Source organism: Mya arenaria, chromosome 6 (assembly GCF_026914265.1).
Source record: "Mya arenaria isolate MELC-2E11 chromosome 6, ASM2691426v1".
NCBI classification, from domain to species: domain Eukaryota; kingdom Metazoa; phylum Mollusca; class Bivalvia; order Myida; family Myidae; genus Mya; species Mya arenaria.
In genome coordinates, this window is record NC_069127.1 from 41,901,317 (window position 1) to 41,922,071 (window position 20,755).

General features: G+C 35.6%; 2 protein-coding genes across 2 annotated transcripts in view; both read left to right on the top strand.

Annotated features, from left to right (window-relative positions):
- The window catches only part of LOC128238346 (E3 ubiquitin-protein ligase listerin-like), a 34,633-nt gene that overhangs the window by 3,916 nt on the left and 9,962 nt on the right, over positions 1-20,755 (top strand). The window contains exons 2-24 of the mRNA XM_052954178.1: positions 3,221-3,415; positions 5,229-5,327; positions 6,471-6,701; positions 7,159-7,211; positions 8,276-8,456; positions 8,630-8,803; positions 9,281-9,471; positions 9,803-9,935; positions 10,594-11,205; positions 11,272-11,370; positions 11,616-11,844; positions 12,640-12,794; positions 13,252-13,333; positions 14,100-14,250; positions 15,064-15,202; positions 15,503-15,772; positions 16,205-16,317; positions 16,667-16,774; positions 17,287-17,429; positions 17,946-18,093; positions 18,933-19,077; positions 19,759-19,975; positions 20,226-20,463. Coding sequence (XP_052810138.1) covers positions 3,221-3,415; positions 5,229-5,327; positions 6,471-6,701; positions 7,159-7,211; positions 8,276-8,456; positions 8,630-8,803; positions 9,281-9,471; positions 9,803-9,935; positions 10,594-11,205; positions 11,272-11,370; positions 11,616-11,844; positions 12,640-12,794; positions 13,252-13,333; positions 14,100-14,250; positions 15,064-15,202; positions 15,503-15,772; positions 16,205-16,317; positions 16,667-16,774; positions 17,287-17,429; positions 17,946-18,093; positions 18,933-19,077; positions 19,759-19,975; positions 20,226-20,463 — 4,106 coding nt within the window. The remainder of the gene's footprint in view (positions 1-3,220; positions 3,416-5,228; positions 5,328-6,470; positions 6,702-7,158; positions 7,212-8,275; positions 8,457-8,629; positions 8,804-9,280; positions 9,472-9,802; positions 9,936-10,593; positions 11,206-11,271; positions 11,371-11,615; positions 11,845-12,639; positions 12,795-13,251; positions 13,334-14,099; positions 14,251-15,063; positions 15,203-15,502; positions 15,773-16,204; positions 16,318-16,666; positions 16,775-17,286; positions 17,430-17,945; positions 18,094-18,932; positions 19,078-19,758; positions 19,976-20,225; positions 20,464-20,755) is intronic.
- On the top strand, positions 605-2,287 carry LOC128238345 (zinc finger protein 862-like). Its single transcript, XM_052954177.1, has one exon. The coding sequence runs from the start codon at positions 621-623 to the stop codon at positions 2,112-2,114; it is 1,494 nt and encodes a 497-aa protein (XP_052810137.1). The 5' UTR covers positions 605-620; the 3' UTR covers positions 2,115-2,287.

The following is a 20,755-nucleotide window of genomic DNA, read 5'->3' on the forward strand; positions in this document are numbered from 1 at the left end:
TTTTTGCAGCTGCCCCAAGTGTCCGTTTGAAAGGAGATGCCATTAAATCCCACAGCAAGAGCATTCTTCATGCAGCAGCACTTGAAAGTGAAATGCTTCAAAGGGCATCTTACTTCCAAAAGGAAATAAACAAACGGTCGGACACACAAAATGTAATTCTAGAACAGGCATTCAGTAGTGCTTATTTTATGATGAGTACATTCATAGCAAACAGACAGTTTGTTCCATTGCTGAATCATATAGAAAAGGTATATGATGTAGACAGTTTGAAATACTTTGGGCATAGATCCAGGGGAGCCCAACAGGAAATCTTTGAAACTCTAGGTCAGACTATGAAGAATGAAGTACTGCGTAAGGTGAGAGCAGCATCAGCATTTGGTATACTTACTGATGAAGTATCAGATGTATCAGTAGCTGAAAATCTTGTAACTTTCATACAGTACTTTTGCAAAGAGACTGGTCATGTTGAAACTCAGTTCTTGGCTTGCCAGAACATTCTTGAATCTTTTGAGTCTGCAGATTCAAATGCAATTACTACTCTGATTCTTGAAGAACTTGAGGAGCGTGGAGGGTTGGACTTGTCTTCTTTTACTGGGCTAACCTCTGATGGTGCTTCCGTGATGGTTGGCAAACGCTCTGGTGTTGCTGCAAGACTGAAACAGGTCAATCCTCTACTGTTAAATGTACATTGTGTTTGCCACCGTCTTGCCCTTGCATGCACAGATACCAATCATACCTTGAAATACATCAGCAATGTAGAGCTATTGCTTAGGCAGTTATGGCAGTACTTTCAGAACTCGCCAAAAAGAATGGCAGCATATTTGAAAATTCAAACCCAGCTGAAATCTGTACGGCTTGAGGGCAAAGCTGTAAAGGGTGTAACCAAACGCCTGAAAAAAGCATGCCACACACGATGGTTGAGTTTTGAAGCTTCGGTAAAAGCTGTTCATGAAGACTACGAGGCAGTTCTCCAAACGCTTGCGCATTTCCAAGAGAGTGATGCAATAGCCTCAGGTTTGCTGACGAAGATGAAAAAGCTCAAATTTATTGGCGTCATCTACATTCTTAGAGACATTCTTCCCATCCTTGGTGATCTGTCCCGTCGATTCCAAAAGGGATATTTGAGTTTTGCAGCCATTGTACCCGCTATAAATATGACAAAAGATAGGCTACATAATCTCGTTGCTGATGCCAAACCAATGGAAAGTCTTAGTCGGGACATTGAATCATTCACTGACATGTGTGCTGAAATCAAAATGAATCAAAATGACGCAAAGGAACTGCATACTCTATTTGAAAAATATGTCAGTGCTTTGGTTGAGAACATTGACAACAGGTTTACAGATAGCTCACCAGTCTTGGAAGCATTCAATGTTTTTGATCCAATGCTGGTGCCTGATTCTGGTGTTGAGATGAGGAGTTATGGTCACGGTCAAATTGAAGTGCTGTCTAATCATTACTTCAAGGAAAATCCTGATAAATCAGACAGACTGAAAGCAGAGTGGGAAGGAATGAAATATCATTTGAGAGATGTCATCAAACCTAGCATGCCTGATTCTGTTAAATCAGGCAAAGAACAAACAGAAACTACTACTGAATGGTGTCTTCTACAACTGCTAAAGAATATTGCAGTGAGGCAACTGTATCCCAATGTAATCTACATTGCAGAAGTGATAGCCTCACTCCCAGTTTCTAATGCATGGCCTGAGAGAGGTGCTAGTACACTGAAGGCTTTGAAAACAAGGCTGCGTAACAGACTGAGTACATCCATGTTAGAGTCTTTGCTTCACATTTGCATAAATGCTCCTAAGCCATCATCCCTGGAAGGTCAGCAGCTAGTGAAGGCAGCTGTAAATGCATGGTTAGAGAACAGAAACAGGCGTAAACTTCCAAAACAGTCTGGATCAGCAACAGTCACAGCTGCTAGTGCTACAAGTGTCATAGATGTTGAGGATGCTGGAGTCCAGACAGATCCATATATGGATGTTAGTGAAGATGTCATCAGGACAGCAGTTGACATTGCTTTAAAAAAGCTTAGCCTTGACGAGTATGATGCTGGCGACTCAGATTCAGACTGGTCAGATGACGAAGATTGTTGTTCCAAAAATTTGTGACTGTGCAGTTTGGTAATACTTCAAGTTCTTAAACAAATAATAATCAAAAACTGAGTTTTAAAGTAAAGTTCACAGGTACAGTAGTTATTAAGTGTTGTTACTTGTACCCGAAATCGCTCTAGTGCCAGAAGTGCATATCATTATTTTCAAAATTTTCCAAGAGATGGCATGCTTCTCCCTGCAAAGTCATGACATCTTGGGTTTTTTCTTCAGTATAACAAACCCAGAAAACTAAGTAAAAAGTAGTAAAATTTAGAGACCAAATTCGGACGATTAATGGGCCCACAACTGCTCAAATGCCACGATTTGGCACCGTTTTTTTGAAAAATTTCCGGGGGGGCATGCCCCCGGACCCCCCTAGCAAACTCGCGTCTTCGACGCTCGGACGTTCAGCCGCCTCAAATAATATTTCAGCCTTCTACAATGAATATTAATGACAACCCTGCTTGGTCACATTTTGTTAGAGTTATTATTCCTTCATTTTAAAGTGAAATGACTGAAAATTGGCCCATTCGCCTCCTGAAAAAGTATATATTTTTCCCCAACCCAGGTAAAAACAGGAGCATTGACCTCTTACAGCAAATGTAGCAATATAGTGCCATTCATGAATATTTCAATAGGTTAATTGAATAAAAGGTTTGAAAACAAGTTAAGCATTGTTTGAATTATAATTGTATATTACCCCTTTTTGCCCAAACAATGCTATTTTCCAAAGGGTTGCAACCATTTTCTTAAAATAAAAAAAACATTGAAGAATTAAATGAGGGATACATGTAGCAGGGTTTTTTATCTGCATTTAGGGAAATGAACAGACAAGAATTACACAATCATAACCAACATGTTGTCATTTTAATTTAGCTCAGGTAGGCATAGTTATACTCATAGTACTTAATTGTTTAGTTACTAAGTTCTGAATTGAACCAAATTATCAATGGTAATAAAAATCCTCTAATTACTTATAAAAATCCTCTAATTACTTTTTTATTCATAGAAGTAGCACTTAAAGTCAAAGATCAAAAATTTTAAGATTAAATTATGTTCATAATTTACATGATACAGTACCAACTGTATAACACATAGTAACAACCTGTTTCTGTTTTATTCAGCCATCCAGTAGCAGTCAGGCTGCAGAATTGTTGAGTGCTTCAGGGAATGCACCAACAGGGTTTGTTGGCTTCGGCCAGGCTCCCAAGTATGTGCCAGTCAGCAGCAGCCTTGATGATATGGATTCCAGTCTGGACTCAGACTTCAGACTCGTCCTTCGGAAACTTACCAAGAAAGATACTACCACTAAAATAAGAGTAAGCAGTGTTTATAAATTCTCTTCCTAAATGGGACTGAAATAAGGCTCCATTGCAGTCATCTAAATAAGGCTTTTTAGGAACAAAGCCTGTATTTAAACATAACTATTTGGCTGAAGAATTTGCAACAAACCCAGCTTTATAAAATCCAGATCTTAACCAAGCTCTACAAACATTTGACCAGTGCAGGGCTTGCAGGCTTGTGCTTAGTTCTGCCGTACCATTTACATTTCCATTAAGGCTACTTTTTAACAAAAGTCGTAGCAAAATTCTGAAATCTGTAAATTATTATATTTTCCACCGTCTTATTTGGTGCCTGTAGTGGTATTTTAGCAATGAAAATAAAGTATTTAATGTAGGGATGGCAATGAGTACCCAGAAACTCGATCAATCGTCCGAGTACCCTAGTATCAAATTACTACTTGAGTTCTTGAAAAAAAAAAATGTTTTTATTAAATTTATCAAATACACTATTTACAGGCGTACATGTTAGTATCAGATCTGGCGCGTATCCAAGGAGACAATTTACGGTCCTTTTAATCCCCGCTGTGTACATAATTGACCATAATAAATTAATTGACAGTTGTTGTGTCAACAAAGGGTCCTAATTTTCAAATAACACTGACGTCAATTAGCGAAGTTTTCATAGAGGTACATCTCCTACACAATTGTATTGTTTACCAATACAAGTGTTTCCAGCAAACAAAGGGCGTTGACGCGTGAATCAGTAACGGCCGTTACAAACAATGGATCCTGTGTGGGCGTATTTTTCGCAATGATAATCACAATTGATTGGTATAAACCTTGATCCAGGCATTATGCATTTTACTGAGTCAAAAAACAATAGTTCAGTATAAAAACTGTCATTTTAAATATTATTTCGTAGAGTAAACAACTTTAAAACAAATTTATAGATAAGTTTCGTTCATTGTAATTATGAATGTTATTCGTTATTGAGTGTAGTCTCGATCATCTAGAATCTCTAATATGATTCGAGTTTTACTTTCCATTGATATTGTAGTACATATCATAAATGTATGTATGAAAAGAAATGAAAAGGACAATTTAAAAGCATGACACAACATATGTTTTCTTTTTTTTATTGATTATTCTGTTAAGGTACATAATGACAGTCTTATTTAAAGATGAAAATGTAATACCAACGCACAAAGTATAATGATACACAAACTTGTCTTTCCCGAAAACCAATTCAAGTTATCTGAGTACCCGAGTACTCGATCGAAAGATTGACCGAGTACTCAAGTACCAATTTTACTATTCGCTGCCAGCCATAATTGAATGTGATAAGCCCCAATTCTAGCAGAGGTTTTTCTTACCCTTTGTTTTAAAAAATCTGATTGTTTTACAATTAAAGTGTCCCTATTTTCACAATTCGAAGGACACTGACCCCATTAACAAAACAGTGAGGAAAACACAAGTATGGAAGACATTGTATAACTGATAGGGCTGCGGCATAATTTAAGAAAAAATGGGATAGAAGTACCATCAGTGTTATTGGTGTCTCCCTCTCACCCAGGAGCTTGTGAGTGATCCCCACCTAAAGAATGTTCTCTATGGACACCAATTCTGGTTTCTAACTTGGAAGCAGATTTGGGTGTCATAAGTTATCAGCTTTTGTCAGAGCTAAAAGAATTGATGTGTTTTCTTGATTACCAGTTTATTTTATTATTATTTTTAGGAAGGAAAACAGTTCAAACAGAAGTAACAGTTTCTGTTCCTTTGTTACAATTAAATTGAATCAGAATGCAATTTGTTTACATTGTATAATTATGATTATATACTGTATTTGTAGGCTTTGCAAGAGCTGAGCAGTTTATGCAAAGAGAAATCAGAGGAAAATCTAAAAGCTGTGTTACCATTCTGGCCACGAATGTTCAACAAAATGGCCATTGTAAGTAGGAAAGACATGATGATCAAATAATTGTCAATGGGTATCCAATATAGGTGATTATCAATAGTGAATTTTTGTCATACTTTTTTTCACTGGCAGGGTTTTAGGCTTTCGAGTCCAGTATGTTTTCCGATCAATAATCGCCAAATTTGGTCAGAATATTTATGGGCAGAACATCCCTGTCAGGTTCAATAACAAGCGGTGTAGCCTCTGTCATTCCAGAGTTATGACCCTTTAATTGGTAAAAATGTATTTTAGTGTCTGCTAATTTAGCTAAACGTACAACCACTTATAACCCAACTTGTCCTGAAAATTAAGACAGGCTTATTTTGTGAGGTGCCCTTGCTTCTATTATTTTGTCAGTCCATATGTTCACGGACTTCACATGTTTGGGATGTGTTGATTCATTTTGAAATACTGGTATATCTTAACTAGAAGTTGTTAACCGTAAATGTTATTTTCATACTAAAATTTAATATTGAAATACACTCTGTTATTACTGATTCTATGATATACATGTATAATATACATGTTGTTATCCCTTTTGATTTGATTATCGATTGTGATAAATGATATATTATTCAAACAAAAAAGAAGTTCAGTTGAAGCATGTGTATTGCCATAGCGAAATTCTTACAGCGAAAACTCACCTATCAACAATATTTCTTGATAATTGATTTAAGGAAATTTAATTGACATGGATAGTGAAATTGTAAAAGGATAGTGTTTTTATGGTAAACCTCAAATTTGAGATAGAATTTTATCAATAGTCCAGAAATAGACATTCTCTGCATCTCACAAGCCATAAGTTAACACTGTTAAATTAACCAACCAGTTATTTCATGTAAGAACAGCTGTCTGGTCAGTGCAGTGGTTAGCACACTCACTTTTCAACAATTTGTTCACGGTTTGATCTCAAACTTTGTGTATTTGAATCTTGTTTGCGGGCCAAACAAGTAGGTTTCAACTGGGAACTCCGGTTTCCCCCACAAAACAAGGCCAAGCTATAGAAGAACATTATGCCATCAAGATTGGTTAATTAAATTTTGTAATAACTTGCTTCACAATCATTGTAAAATAAACAAGTTCAAACAAAAGTAAATAAAAAAAATGGTATAAGTAAAAGCATGTTTGTGTCCACAGGATATCGACCATAGAGTGAGGGAAGCAAACCAGCTGGCCATGTCCACTTTAGCAGTAAGAGTGCGACGTAACCTCGCCCCATACCTTCGTAACCTTATGGGGGCATGGCTTATGAGCCAGTGTGACACATACCCAACAGTTTCTAGCGCAGCTGTTACATCTTTCCAAGATGCATTTCCTCCAGCGAAACAGACTGAAGCATATGTATATTGCAAGGATAGTGTATTGGAGGTAAGTGCATGGTAGTTTACATCAGACTATTACTAAGAAAGCATTATGATTTATCAGGGTGTCAAAATTGATGAAAAGAATTATAAAAAAAAATCTTAGATTTTGACAAGGTGGCCTTAATATCTCATTTTGCTCTATTTTGGTTTATTTTCTTTCGCTAGTCCATTATACAGTTCAGCAGCTCTTAAGGAATACTTATTGATGGTATGCATCACTCCAGTACTGAAATTAGTCTGAAAAAACACATTTATAAGACTTCAAAGACTTAATATATGCTATGTCTATCTATAGTTAAATCTGGTACAGATTCAATCTATTTCATTCGAATGTGTGTTTGTATCTTTTACTTCTATTAAATAGCATCTATCTGTTGAAATTCATCTACATTTACCAAATGCAATTTTGCAGTGAAGATTTGGTCTCTTTAGAATTAATATTGCTTTTGTGGTATTTGCAGTATTTGACGGAGAACCTGGTCATTCACACACCTCAGACCCTCAGCGATCAAAAGTGAGTTTTATTACAACAAAATTTAGCTTTTCACATCTTACTTTACCTGTCCATGGAAATGGTACAATATTGGATAGACTAAAGTGTTCTCAAATGTTAATATATGCTGTTTTTTGTTGTCCCGAACATTCTTTAAAATTAACTTTTTAGCATTCACTTGTACTTTCCAACAGAACAGAAAAACATGTGTTCTTTATGAGCAATATTTAAATTGTTGAAATTAGACCACCATTGAGCATTACTTTTTGATGACACCTGATTGTATGGCATAGTTAAAAATAATGAGAAATCTACAAGGAATGGATTACAATCTGTTCAATATTATTTACAGAAGGGCTCATCCTATAAAAACTTATCATGTAATCACTCAGGGCTTTTTCTATAGTACACACAGGTCCAACTATCGGACCCATTCCCAAAGCATATATAACCAGTCATTTACGGTAATATACATATGATTCTTCAGAACAAAATCCAAGTCAAAAATTAAAAAAAATATAATAATTATGAAAGTCTTTTTACCTGTACTGGTTCATTCAACATCCTACTAAATAATGTGATGTAAAGTTTTGGGGATAATCATTGATTTTCATTACATTCAGAGATCAGTATGAAATATTATCTGTAATGATTTATTGCAATAGATATTTGCACCCCAAGGATTGATATATCAGCCGTTTTGGGTCTTATGAAAGTGAAAAGAACAAATAATATATTTAATAATTTCCTTATTTGCAGGAGACTAGAAAGCTTGTTTTTTTAACTGTAACATTTTCCAATTTTGGCATATTTGAAACACAAATTTTCCCAAAATGTCTTGGGTCTTTTTCCTAAAATGGGCAGAAAAAGCCCTGTCACTTGTTTGAATGAATATTTCTGAGTAGTTTCGAAACTAAGAGCTTTCCTAATCAGTCTATGAAATAATAATTTAACTTTGCAAGTTAAAGTTCGAATTTGATTTGTGATACTAAATATTATACTAAATTAATGGTCTGATATTTTGTAATACACTCCTTAATAAGATTACCTCTGTCTCAAAATTGTTATTCAATTTCCCTCCTTAGAACTACTGAGGCAGAGGACATGGAAAACAAGTACAACCGAGTGTTAACCTCTTCCCTATTGGCTATGAGGAAGCTGCTGACCAATATTCCAGCCAATGAAATTGAGTCTTGCAAACAACCCATGGCAACCCTCCTTGACAACGGAAAATTCTGGAAACATGGCAAAAGCAAAGTCAGCTCAGTAGGTTTCTTAAAAACACATGCAACTCAAATTTCAGGATGTATTCCTGTAAATACAAAGTCATATAAAAGGTTTAGCATAAAGAGTTAAAAGAATTCTCTATTATTTATATGTATGCTTCAATACCTAATTTGTGTCTTCTTTTACTGAGGTTCATGTGATGTACATTGTAGGTTCGTGGAGGCCTGTACTCCCTGCTAGCTGGACTGTGCCAGGTTGTACCAGAGTTATGTGCTCTGTATGTCAGCAAGATTACCTCCCTTGTTCTCCACAACCTGGATGAGACGGATCCCACTGTGTACCCCAATCTATGGGAGGCTGCCCTCTCATTGGCCAACTATGTTCAGGTGAGGTATTTGTATATTCATAATTTAGTTACTCCCTTGTTTTCCACAACCTGGATGATAGTGACCCCACTGTATACCCCCTATCTATGGAAGGCTGAGATCTTATTTGCCAACTATGTTCAGGTGAGCTATTTATGTATTTGTTATTAAGTAACTGAATTTGTTGATTTTCTTATAATGTCTAATTTTCTAAATGACACTAACAATATATTTATAGTCTGTTAATTATGCCTGGATAATTATATATCACAGAATGTGTTTACAAGTTTTTTTGTTTGTAAGGTTTGGCTTTAAATGAATGTGAAATAAATTCAGACATGCATAAATAACTTCAGATTAAATAAAAAACTCAGCTGGCTAGTGGCCTGAAAAAATTGAGACGAAGATTTGTTTGAGCTCTGTTATGAATATAATATGGAAGTTCTCATATTCTTTTAATTTTTTGTCATTAAATAACAACTGTTCTTCTCCTCACAGGATTGTTGGCAGCATGTGAGTGTCCAAAAGGCATTTTGGCCAAAACTGAGGCGTGTGCTGGAATCTGGTTGCCTTGGTAACCCAACCGTTATTGGCCCAAACATTCTCCCTCTGCTAAGTAGGGTACCAGATGACTTGTTCCCAGATACTGCTAGATTCTATGAAGATTTCTTTACTGCTTTTAGATCGGGGTAATTGAAAGTGAACATTTTATACTATACATTTAATATAGAAAATAAGTTTCAATACCCAGTAGATCAATTGCATATTATGTTCATGACTTTTATCATAGGAGAGAATTATCTTTGCTTATAATAGCAATTTTATCTTGTTGTGAATTTAAAACCATGTTAAATGATAAAATATAAAAACATACCATGTAAAAAAGTGTGATGTATGAACACTTCACTCGCCAAAAATACTATAAATTGAAACATTAATAATTAACTGTGTATACTTCGGATGAACAATATAATTCCTTCCTATTCTTTTATCAAAATTGCCTGCATTGTTGATTTTCAGATTGTGTAACACCAGTATTCAGAAGAGCCATAGTGAATTTGGGGCCCTGGTACGAGCTTATGTAGAATGTGCCCAATTTGTGGTTATGAAAAACACTGAGGCAAGCTTTGCTATGAGTGTCCTCATGGATCAGGTTCGTACATTTAATGCCCCTTAACTCTCATGTTGCTTTGTAGTCTTATACTGTATTCTTTGTACATTTCTTGTTTGAATTTAATTTAATTACTAAACTTGTATAATTGGCATAATGGCAAACCACCCTGATATAAATATTCATTAATGTTAATTGAATGTAAAATTTACTTGTCACATGATAACCCATGTACATGTGGATTTGGATTAAATGTATTCTTTTGTTGAACAAAATTGGTAATTACTAAGGGTGGACCTAGTGGTCATATGTCACCTTTAATGTTCTTACCAGTTCATATTTGACAAGAATCAGAAACTGCAAATAGGTGTGATGATTTGTCATAGGCTTTAAATAAAATAAAAAATGCAAAATTTAAAAATAGTCAAATTTCAGATTGATATATCTTTTTGCTATTAGTTTTACCATACCTAAACTTTATTGTACTACAACTGTGAAACAATTTATTTCAACATTACAATTATCACTGTTATGGCACAATGTTACTCAAGGGTGTGGTATTGTGTTGTGGGGGAAATACTCTTTACTTAAATCAGTTTTTTAAAATTTAAAAAAAAATCCTTTTTTTTGTCTATTTCAAATTATAAGTTCATTTTTTAGATCTGATAAAAATAAAAGTGTACATGATTTTTTTGATCAGGTGCTGCCTGTAGTTGAAGCGTCTTTATTGGAGAGTGATTCACAGCTGTATAAGACGCCACTGTACGGTATGGTCGGAAACTTACTTGCCACTGCAGAGGCTAATTCAAGTAGCAGCTTACAGCAGACGACACAAGAATTCTGGTCTCACTTGAAGGAGAGTGTTGATACAAAATTAACTTCAAAAGAAGAGTCTTCAAAGGGAGATAAATTTGAAGAAAAATTGGTGCATTTTGTTAAATGTCTGTATATTCCACAGACTGAAATCAAACAGAAAGCGGGAAGGGTTAGATTTGAGAGCCCTGGTGATTTAAGTCATACTCAAGCAAAATCTAAGTCAGATTCACAGTCAGTGAGACAAAATGATTTGGGCCAAAATTGCAAGAATTTTGTGAACCACTTGACTTTAAAATCATTTGATTTAGCTCATAAAAACTTCAGTACAAGTCACTTGCAAATGTTTGCACAAATATTGGAACTTGACCCAGCAGAAGAGATAGTTGCCAAGGTGATTTCTAGTTGCCATGGACATGTTGCTACAGAGACAACATCACATTACTTTGTGTTTGAAATCTGTATCCCATGGTTACAAAAGGTGCAGCAAGGGGGTGGGGTGAGAGGTTCGGCTGATGGAGGGGAGGGGGAGGGTCTTGGAGATGATGGGCTTGAGTCAGAGGAGAAGTGGGAGGAGTTTAGTCACATTGTGAAGGTTGTCTGCATTTTCTTGTCAGTTCTTGATGAGGAATCAGTACCACAGCTGTTGGGAAAACTGTATGAGGTATGTTCAGATAAATGGTACTCAATTAAAATTCTGTTTGTAGACAGTTTGCATATTAATTCTTGAAACAAATATTGTGAGGTAATTTGTAATCAGAAGAATGCCACTTGAAGTCAAGATAAATAATATTTTGAGTATATTGAATTTTGAATTTCAAAGTAAGTCATCATATGATATTAAAAAAAACAAAAAAAACATTGATATATATTAAAACTCTTGTTATATTACATGTGTATCTATTGTAGAGTTGCCAAGACACTAGATGCCAACACATTTTACTAAAGGAATTGTTTTGCCGGGCAGGGAGCGTCCAGTCTGTTTGTGACTGGTTACACAGTGGCCAGTTTGGGGATAGACTGGTAGAGTATTCCAAGTCTGTATGTGAGAAACCAGTCAGTGAATCGTGGCAGAATGACACTGGAAATATTCTTGGGATATTGTCGCTTGTGTTGGCCACAAGGACAAAGAATAATGGTATTTTTCTTTTAATTGCTTGTCTTCTTATAACTTCGATAAACAGTTTAAATTTGTCAAGGTCAGGGTCATTATACATAAAAAATCTTTACATTTCCTAACTTAAAATCAATTAATGTATCTCGCTGGCCATATTGATTAATAACCCAATAATATCTGAAATACTAATTTTCATCGATTTTATTAAATATACCATCATTAATGTGAAAATCACTTATACTTTTCTTTACTTCAAACATTTTAGGAAATCAATTTAAGTTAAGAAATGACAAGAGCAACAGGAATGGCCTTTTTAGCCCGAGTTATTTTAAACAATAAAACTAACACTTCGTTCAAATGTTGATATGTCACTTAATCTGGAGCCATTTTATCAACACACATTGTACAATCAAATTGATATTTTGGTATTGTTGGAATAATATTTCAAAAATGTTCCTTTTCTCGGTTAGTTTAGGTTTATTTTGGCTCCCTCATTCATTGAGAGACATTTATTTTTTGCCCTGTCACACTTCTCTCCCACTCAATAACTATATAACGCTTGGACTGTTGAATTGCATACTTGGTATGCAGGTTGGTTATGACCAGTAGAATACCCCAATCTAGTTTGATTTTTCAAGTAAAACTTCAATTTTAGTTGAGTTTTTTTTTTAGTTAAGTTTAGCGGGAATGGGACAAAAGCTGTATACTACACCACTACACCACTCTCACCCCTCAACTTCGTTTAAGTCCCTCGATCACTTGACGTGGTATTAATATTTGTAATTTAATGACCTCTAATGACTACATGTATTCCAGACCTACTCGTACAGAGCGTTTACATTGAAAGGCTACTGTCAGTTTTGGAGCAGCCTATCAGAAACCTCGCTACAGAAGTGGGCGTGGCCAACAAGGCGGAGTTAGCTGTTAGCTTTGTGGCACAAGCTGCTACATGTTTCTTTTCACAGTATCAGGTAGGGATGAACTTGTGTGCCACTGGAAATTAGTGTGTGTTTATTTTTGCTAATGGTAAATATGGCGAGGGCTGCAATTTTAATGTCAGTGTTTTCTGTGCCTGAAAATAGAATGACAGCGAACATCATCTTGTTTTTGTTGATATCATGGGTACTTGATGTTGTATTTTTACATTTTTTGTGGGAAAAATAGAAGATTGATCAGATTTAAAAACTGATTATTCCAACATTCACTATAAGACACATTTTAACATGTTGTAGTTTATATTGAAGAGCTTGGTGGTTTAACCCTGCAAAACTGGTTGAACACGAAAGTCACCAATCTTACAGTTTTACAACAATGAACAGTTCTATATGTATATTTATGGAAAAAAGTTGTTTTGTATTCATTTTGCAATTTGATTTGATTATTGCTGAGCAGTGAATGTGCCAAGCCATGGCTGTTTTTTGGTTTTAGGAATGTCTGACTACATCTTCAGCTGCTGACTTGATTGTGATGCTGTTTGAAATAACCCTGCTCAACCAGTGTAGGCTGAAAGGTGAGACATTTCGCGTCAGTCTGAGAGTGATAGTTGGAAGATTTATATTTTACATATAAAAGTTATTTGTTTTTTTAGGTGTAAAATTGAAATACATTTCTCCGATTGAGCACCAAATGTAATATGTAATTGGCTTGATTTTTTATTGTATTTTTAACAATGTTATTTATACAAGCTTTTGCTAGATAAGATATTTCTTGCGTAGAAAGTCTTTACCAGTTAGTTTTAATAAAATGTCAGGAAGTCACATGTACAGCTGGAAACTCTGTCTGTTTTTAAGGATCTTTGCCATTCAAAATAAGTCAAAATTTCTGACTAAGAGATGAAATAAAAAAAGGCAGGTCTTGTGACTCATTTTTTGTAAATAATTATTACATCTGTGATAGTCACATACACATCAAATTTCACCATAAATTCTAAAGTTGCATATATACAATCGCTAGTATGAGACTCCGACCCAGGAATGTGAATTTTTCAATTTAGCAATAAGTAAATGCAAATAATAGTTAAACTAGTCCCTGGTAACGTATATATCAAGTTCCATCATCGGTTCTTTGCCGATATGTGTTTCACATCAAAATAATGATTTGCACTTTTCGGTGTTAAGTTTGAGATGTGAGAGAATATGGGCAGTTCTTGCCACATGTTACAACTGTGACACAGTGAATCTAAGAGGAGGCTAGGAAAGTGTGTAGTTCTCTGGTTAATGATGCTTGCTAGACTGGCATTCACAGTATGATATTATCATACCTTTCAACTTTTTTAGATTCCAGTCTGCAGGAGGCACGAGAGTCATGGAGTGTGGGTGTTAGAAAGACAGTCAGAGGAACAGGCGGGCTGGTGAATGATACAGGGGTACTGGCTAGACTGGCGGCCAGTGTACAAGCCCATATACCTTCACTTATGAGCATACAAGGGTAGGTTTACCTTTTATAAGCTCATTTGTTTTCAAAGATATAAAGTCAGGTTATTGTGATAGCCTCAGTATTGCGTTGTTCTGGTGTTCGCATCATTTTTTAAAAGCCAAAACTCAAAGATTGTTAATGATATCAAAACTTGGTACCCATGTTGCCAGGGACAAAACACACGTGTATAGAAAAGCCTATAACTAAGGCTTAATAAATGTTGATTGATGTCCCTTGTTTGACTGGGGAAAAACAGAGGAGCGTAGTTGTTTTGAAAAGTGTAAACTCTTCTTATGGAACTGCTTACTTATATACAAAAAAGGTTCAGTATTAAAGTCTTGATTTTATCATGAATCCACTCAGCTCCTAGTTTTAGAGGGCCAACTGTATACAACTGGATAAGTTATTCACAGGTTATGTTTTGGTTCATTTGCTCATGCAAGCATTTTATTGGTCAACAGTCATTAGTGGATGATTATTTATAAATCTTTAAACATTTTGGCTAACTTTGACCAAATCAAAGAGTTACACTGTTTCATTCAATTGACATAAATGTAAATGTTTTATCTATAAATAAATGATCTTGTCAAACTTGTGAATTATTAATGAAAAAATCTGAATTTACCAAAAAAAAGGTATATACTTACCATACTTCGAAAAGGTGAAGACTCGTTTAGTTGAGAAAATACTGGTATCCACCCTTCGAAATCCCCTTATCAAATTAGACAACCTTAATCAAAATCTAATCAGATGGCTAAAAAGTTTCTGCCTTGGCGATGATACCACTTAGTTTGTGTAACGAATGCATGCCGAAATCCTTTTCAGGGTGAACACAGCCTTTCAGACTGTGTCCCAGCTACTGAGGTCCGTAAGCGAGTCCCTGCCAGACACAAAGGACAACCCTGTGTATGTTAGCTACTTCGGGGACATGTTTGTTACGCCTGACACCAGTGTGCCCTCAGCTGTGAGTTTAAACTATCAATCTGAATTAAGTAAACAAATCACACTGTTTCTTGTCATTGAGGAATGAGCCAAAAACATTTAAAACTTATTTTAAGTTTAACTAATGTAATAAAACAAGGTTTTTATGTGAAGGATACCTTTAGTTGATTCAGGCGCTGAGATATACTTGCAGTTAGAATTGAACAAAAATAAAAAGAGTCTATCTTACCAGTACTGGAAACAGTTTTTCCTCATAACACATGTATATGCTCATATGTCATTTTAATACAATAAAATAATGTTTTATTTCCTATATTCCCAGGTTTTGGAGTACTTGATGGTGAGGGGAGATTACCTCACATTATCCTTCTCAGAAGCTGTAGGCAATGTCGCTAAGTCATTGTTTACCTCCCTTTACAATATAAAAATGTTAAAAGAGGGCATCTCCTCATTAGCCAATGAAAATCAAGGTGAAGATGATGGCAGCAAATGCAACACGGAAATTGATTGGATAAAAGAAAGATTGATGATCCTAGTGGATTGTGCTCAAGTTTCTGAGATTACAAAGCTGTACCTGGAACAAAATACTGTGGTTAGTAATTGTTTAACTTTTTATGAAGCCCTCATTGTTAATCTTAATGTTTTTGTAAAATTTCTACTATTATAATATTGATAAAAATTGCTGAACGAGCTACATAAAACAGATTTTACCCTTTATTTCAAATCTTCTATCCAAAAAATGATTTACATTTCAAGTTAATTATATTTCTGTCTGTGCATCTCAAACTCGGGCCAATATGCCTAGACCACATATTCTGCCATCCCCTTGCACAGACGGACATCTGGACACACGCACTTTGCTGTATTCCCAATCTTCATTTGTTTCTCTCTAGGCTTACTGGGAGAGGCTGTTGGTTCACTATCTTGTGATATATGCCTGGTGTGTTATCTGCCTCCTCTCACACAGAAGGGCAACTGGAGTTACACACTTTCTTAGCTTCATTCCCAATCTGTTACTTTCTAGGTAGAGGGTCTTCTTGGAGAGGCCGCTGCCTCCCTGTCTGGAGATGTCTACAGCCTATTGTGTGGTCTGCCTGCCCGATCACAGACTGACATCTGGACATATGCATTCCACAGGTACAGAAAATAACCATCTCGTAAAATTGAATGTGTTCAGAAGGATTTTTTCTTTATTTGATATTGAATTTGATAAAAAATCACTACAATTACAACTGTTACAACTCACTCTGCTAATTCTGTTTTTCTGTATTTGATGCATCGCAATTGTTATTGTGTGTTCATGTTAGCAGTACATGTAAATGTTTATGTTTCAAATCCAAATTACTCTTGAAACATACATAAATACTTACAAAGTAGTCTCAATGATGATGCCATGGTATATGCTTCATCTTTAGCTTTGATATTTTGTATGGCGTTGTCTAAATAACCTGTTTTCTTTTATGTATTTCCCTGTTTTCAACATCAGGTGTAGTGAAGACGAGAGGTATGTGATGTGCCTGAAGCCCCTGCTGTCCACTCTGTCCAGCAGTCAAGGTGGTCAACTGAACCTGGAGCTTGGTCCACTCTTAGACAGGTAAGGCTTTCATAACTTAGGATTATTATGTGCTGTTGCTGAACCCTGCTGTCCACTCTGTCAAGCAGTGAAGGTGGTCAACTAAACCTTGAGCTCGGTCCACTCCTCGACAGGTAAGGCTTTCATTACTTTGTGTTTGCTGACAAGAGACAGCAAGTTTGGTGTTATGCTCAGGCTATCATTCACAGGCCTTCCAATTTTCATCATTTTTAGCAAGAACTTCCAATCTTGTCCTGTATGAAATGATGAAATTCAGGTCGACCGACTTAAAATAAACAAAATCTTGAGCAATAGATGTGCATGTTTGTAAGTATTTGCAATCCCAGGTATTACGGTAAATTGTTCTAATTTCCAAACATTTTGATTTTCGTGAAGTAATGAGATTACAAAGTTGCAAATTTTGAATCTTTAAAATTGACCAACAAAAAAACGAATTTGGCCATGCAAAATGTAAGCCATTTAAAGAAGTTGGTTATGTACCTTAATGTTAATAAAGTGTATCCTATTTCCAGGTGTGAGTCCCTTAGCCCACAGTGTATCTACATGCTCCAGGCTACATTACCGTACCTGACTACCAGTGACGTCATAACCTTCACAGAAATCATGGTGGCCAGGCTTATCAGTACTGGGACGGAATCCTGCCTCAACATAGATGGTAAGCACACTAATAGTTTGTACAAATATTCTAGTATGAGTAGTGAGTGTACATAATTATACATGTAGTACTTTTCATTTTTTTCCATTTTCATCAGAAAACATTAAAACGGTTGCTCCCATAATGTAAAGAATTACTATGACTTGGGTTGAATCTTAAATACAATTGAATACCCTGCCTGAAAAATGATTAGATATGTAATAATGGTATTGTTATGTTACATGTTACTTTCCTACCGCTGATTGAAAAGACATTGTGAAAAACTGAAGGTCAAGGTTCAAATGAAATCCCTTATTATTTTCTTATTAATGATAAAATAGAAATCATATTTCAAAAGTCTAATTTGATGGTCTTTAAAGGTATATTTAACCATCTTGTCAAAATAATGAGAAGAAAAATTATGACAAAATAAAAGGAAATGTCCGAAGGACCCATGTCTTAATTATAATTTCTTCAAAGTTTATGACTCATGAAAAAAATGGATTTCAAAGTAATTACTGACTAGTCTTTTGGCAGGAGGTACAGGGTTGGTAGGGGTGTTGTCAGGCCTGGTTGCCATGGTATCACAGACTGGTGACAGTGAGGCTACTGAACTGCTCAAAGGAAGTCTGGACCAGCTTCACAGCTGGAAGGAAGAAAACGATGACATGTTCCTGTATAGCAGGTAGGTGAAGCATGTGGGCAATAGGTGTGAGCAATATATGTGAACAAAAAAAGAGGCAATGCATGTGGAATATATATGTTAACAATTTATAGGAGACAATCAGTGTGAATAATTTGTGTGAACAATAGGTGTGAACAATACTTATCAGCAACACATACGAGCACAATAGGTGTTGGTTATGAATGAATATGAGTAATATGTGTGTGCAATACATAAGAGAAATAGCATGTGAACAATAGCTTGGGTCCACACATGTTGGCAATTTATACATATGAGCTATAGCATAGGTGTGCATGTGGGCAATATGTGCGAGCAATAGTTGTCAGCAGTTCATTTGAGCTATAAGTGTTAGCAATAGGTGTGAGCAATACATGGGAGCAATATAAGAGTGATGCATGGGATGAATACTAGTAAGCAATACATATGTCAGAGCTATAGGTGTGAGCAATGCATGGGATGAATACTAGTGAGCAATACATATGTCAGAGCTATAGGTGTGAGCAATGCATGGGATGAATTCTAGTGAGCAATACATATGTCAGAGCTATAGGTGTGAGCAATGCATGGGATGAATTCTAGTGAGCAATACATATGTCAGAGCTATAGGTGTGAGCAATGCATATCAGCAATTTATGGTAGCAAAAAATGTGAGCAACAAATTTGGGCAACACATGTTAGCAAAAAATGTGAGATACATGTAAGCAATACATGTTAGCATTATTTTTAACCTTCTACACAATATATTTATTTTTGTACGCTATCATATGGACACATTGATTATATATGTTTCTTTCATTTGTATACTTACTGGTACACATATATTATATTTCGATTTTTAGGAGTATAGAAAGTGATTCATCTGCTAGAATACTCTTCAATGTGGAGGTATGCCGCCTAATGAGCCAGCTGGTGCGAGTTATCTCCCCTGAACTGACTGACAAACACTGGGACTTCGTTATGTGTAGTCTTGTCTCTTGGATTCAGGTTTGTAATCTAAATATGTCTAGTTTATACTGAAGATTTTTATTGCTGAAACAGAGATAAATTGTTTCAAGGGAGGTTCATACAATTCTGAGAGATCATGCGCTATCTGAGGCCAATGCCTTTAATATGACTGATAGAAACCCTTTCTAGGCATCTCATGGGTCAGATATTCTTACCCATTGCAACGGTCAAACTCTTGCAAAATCATGCAGAATTCCCAATTATTACAAAAATGATTGAAAAATACTGCTTAGGAATTGCATAACTGATGCAAAGAAGGATGTTAAAGGTGGATAATGCACTCGAGCTGCATTCTATAAGCATCTTAGATTCATCTTAATCTTTAGAGCAAATTCTGGTGTTTTCATTGGCCAATCTATATTGTAGTCCAATTTAAACAGCCAGATTTTACTTCAATCTTCACGGTAACTCTAAGATGTTTATTGAATACGGCCACTTGTCTTTATAGTATGTGTGTAATATAAAAAATTACCTGTAAGTTAAAATATTGCTGGTCACTACTGCTCTAGCAATCTAAATTCCCTTATAACAGGATCTAGCTACACAAACTACTTTGGTATAGTAATTGATATGACTAAATAAAAAAAGAATACTTATAACTGTTACACTAAAGCTATTTTAAGAAAGACATTTAGACCTTTTACTTTTATGTTGTTCCAGAGCATTGAAGAAACACAGGTTTCCCTGGTCAATTCTCCCACAATGCAATGCTTCACTTCCTCTGTCCTTGACCTTGCCTCTGATGTCACTTCCTGTTTGAGTGAACAAATTGGCAAGATGCCAGGAAAGTTCCCAGAAAACCTGCAAATGGAGTGGGCAGAGTTCTTCAGTGAATCAGTCTTCAGTGTTTTGTTACCAACATACTTAAAGTTTTGCAGTAAGTATTAAGCTTCATATTACCATGTTTATTTTGAAGTACATATTATCGAAGGAAATTATACTTTATACTTACTTATTTAGCTATACTGTTAACACAGCTGTAAGCCGACATGAATCAGGTTGGACTTAGTCAGTTTCCTGTATATAAATTTGTACAATGTTCAATTTGAGAGGTCATTAAAAAGCGACATATAGGAGACATATCCAATTTGCCGAAATTCTAGTCATTTCTTGAATCAAAATTTCAGAACAAAGCAAAGGGACATCACTGTCAGGGTCTGACAAAATAGTCCTGCAGTCAGCCTGCAACGCAGCCGCTATGAGCCCACAGAAACTGATACTGGAACACAAGCTGCCTCCCTTGCTGGTAGCTGGGGATTTGTCTCCCTTGCCAGATACTCTTCAAACTCTCCTCAACCAGTTATCTCCCTTGATAATCAAAAAAGAGAAATGTGTGCAGTTGTCAGCATTCTGTATCCTGGACAGGTAGGATAATGTATGGAACTCTCATAATGTTATTTACAAAGGGGCCATCATTTCAGGGAAAATATCATATAATTGCTTTTTAAATTTTTCTGACTGTTATAAAAAATACATTATCTATTTAAAAACTATAGTCATTATTTATTAGTTTAGACATGGTTTTGCAAGTTGTTTTTTTCATTTGTGTCATTCACTCCATATTTATCTTAAATCTGATTGAAAGCTATTTTAGAGAAGAATGTATGCAATGTTAAATAAGTGTATTTCAGTGTGTTGGAGGTATGAAACACTTTCA

Coding starts and splice junctions, on each gene's coding strand:
- LOC128238345 (XM_052954177.1), top strand. CDS start 621: ATGGTTGGCAAACGCTCTGGTGTTGCTGCAAGACTGAAACAGGTCAAT.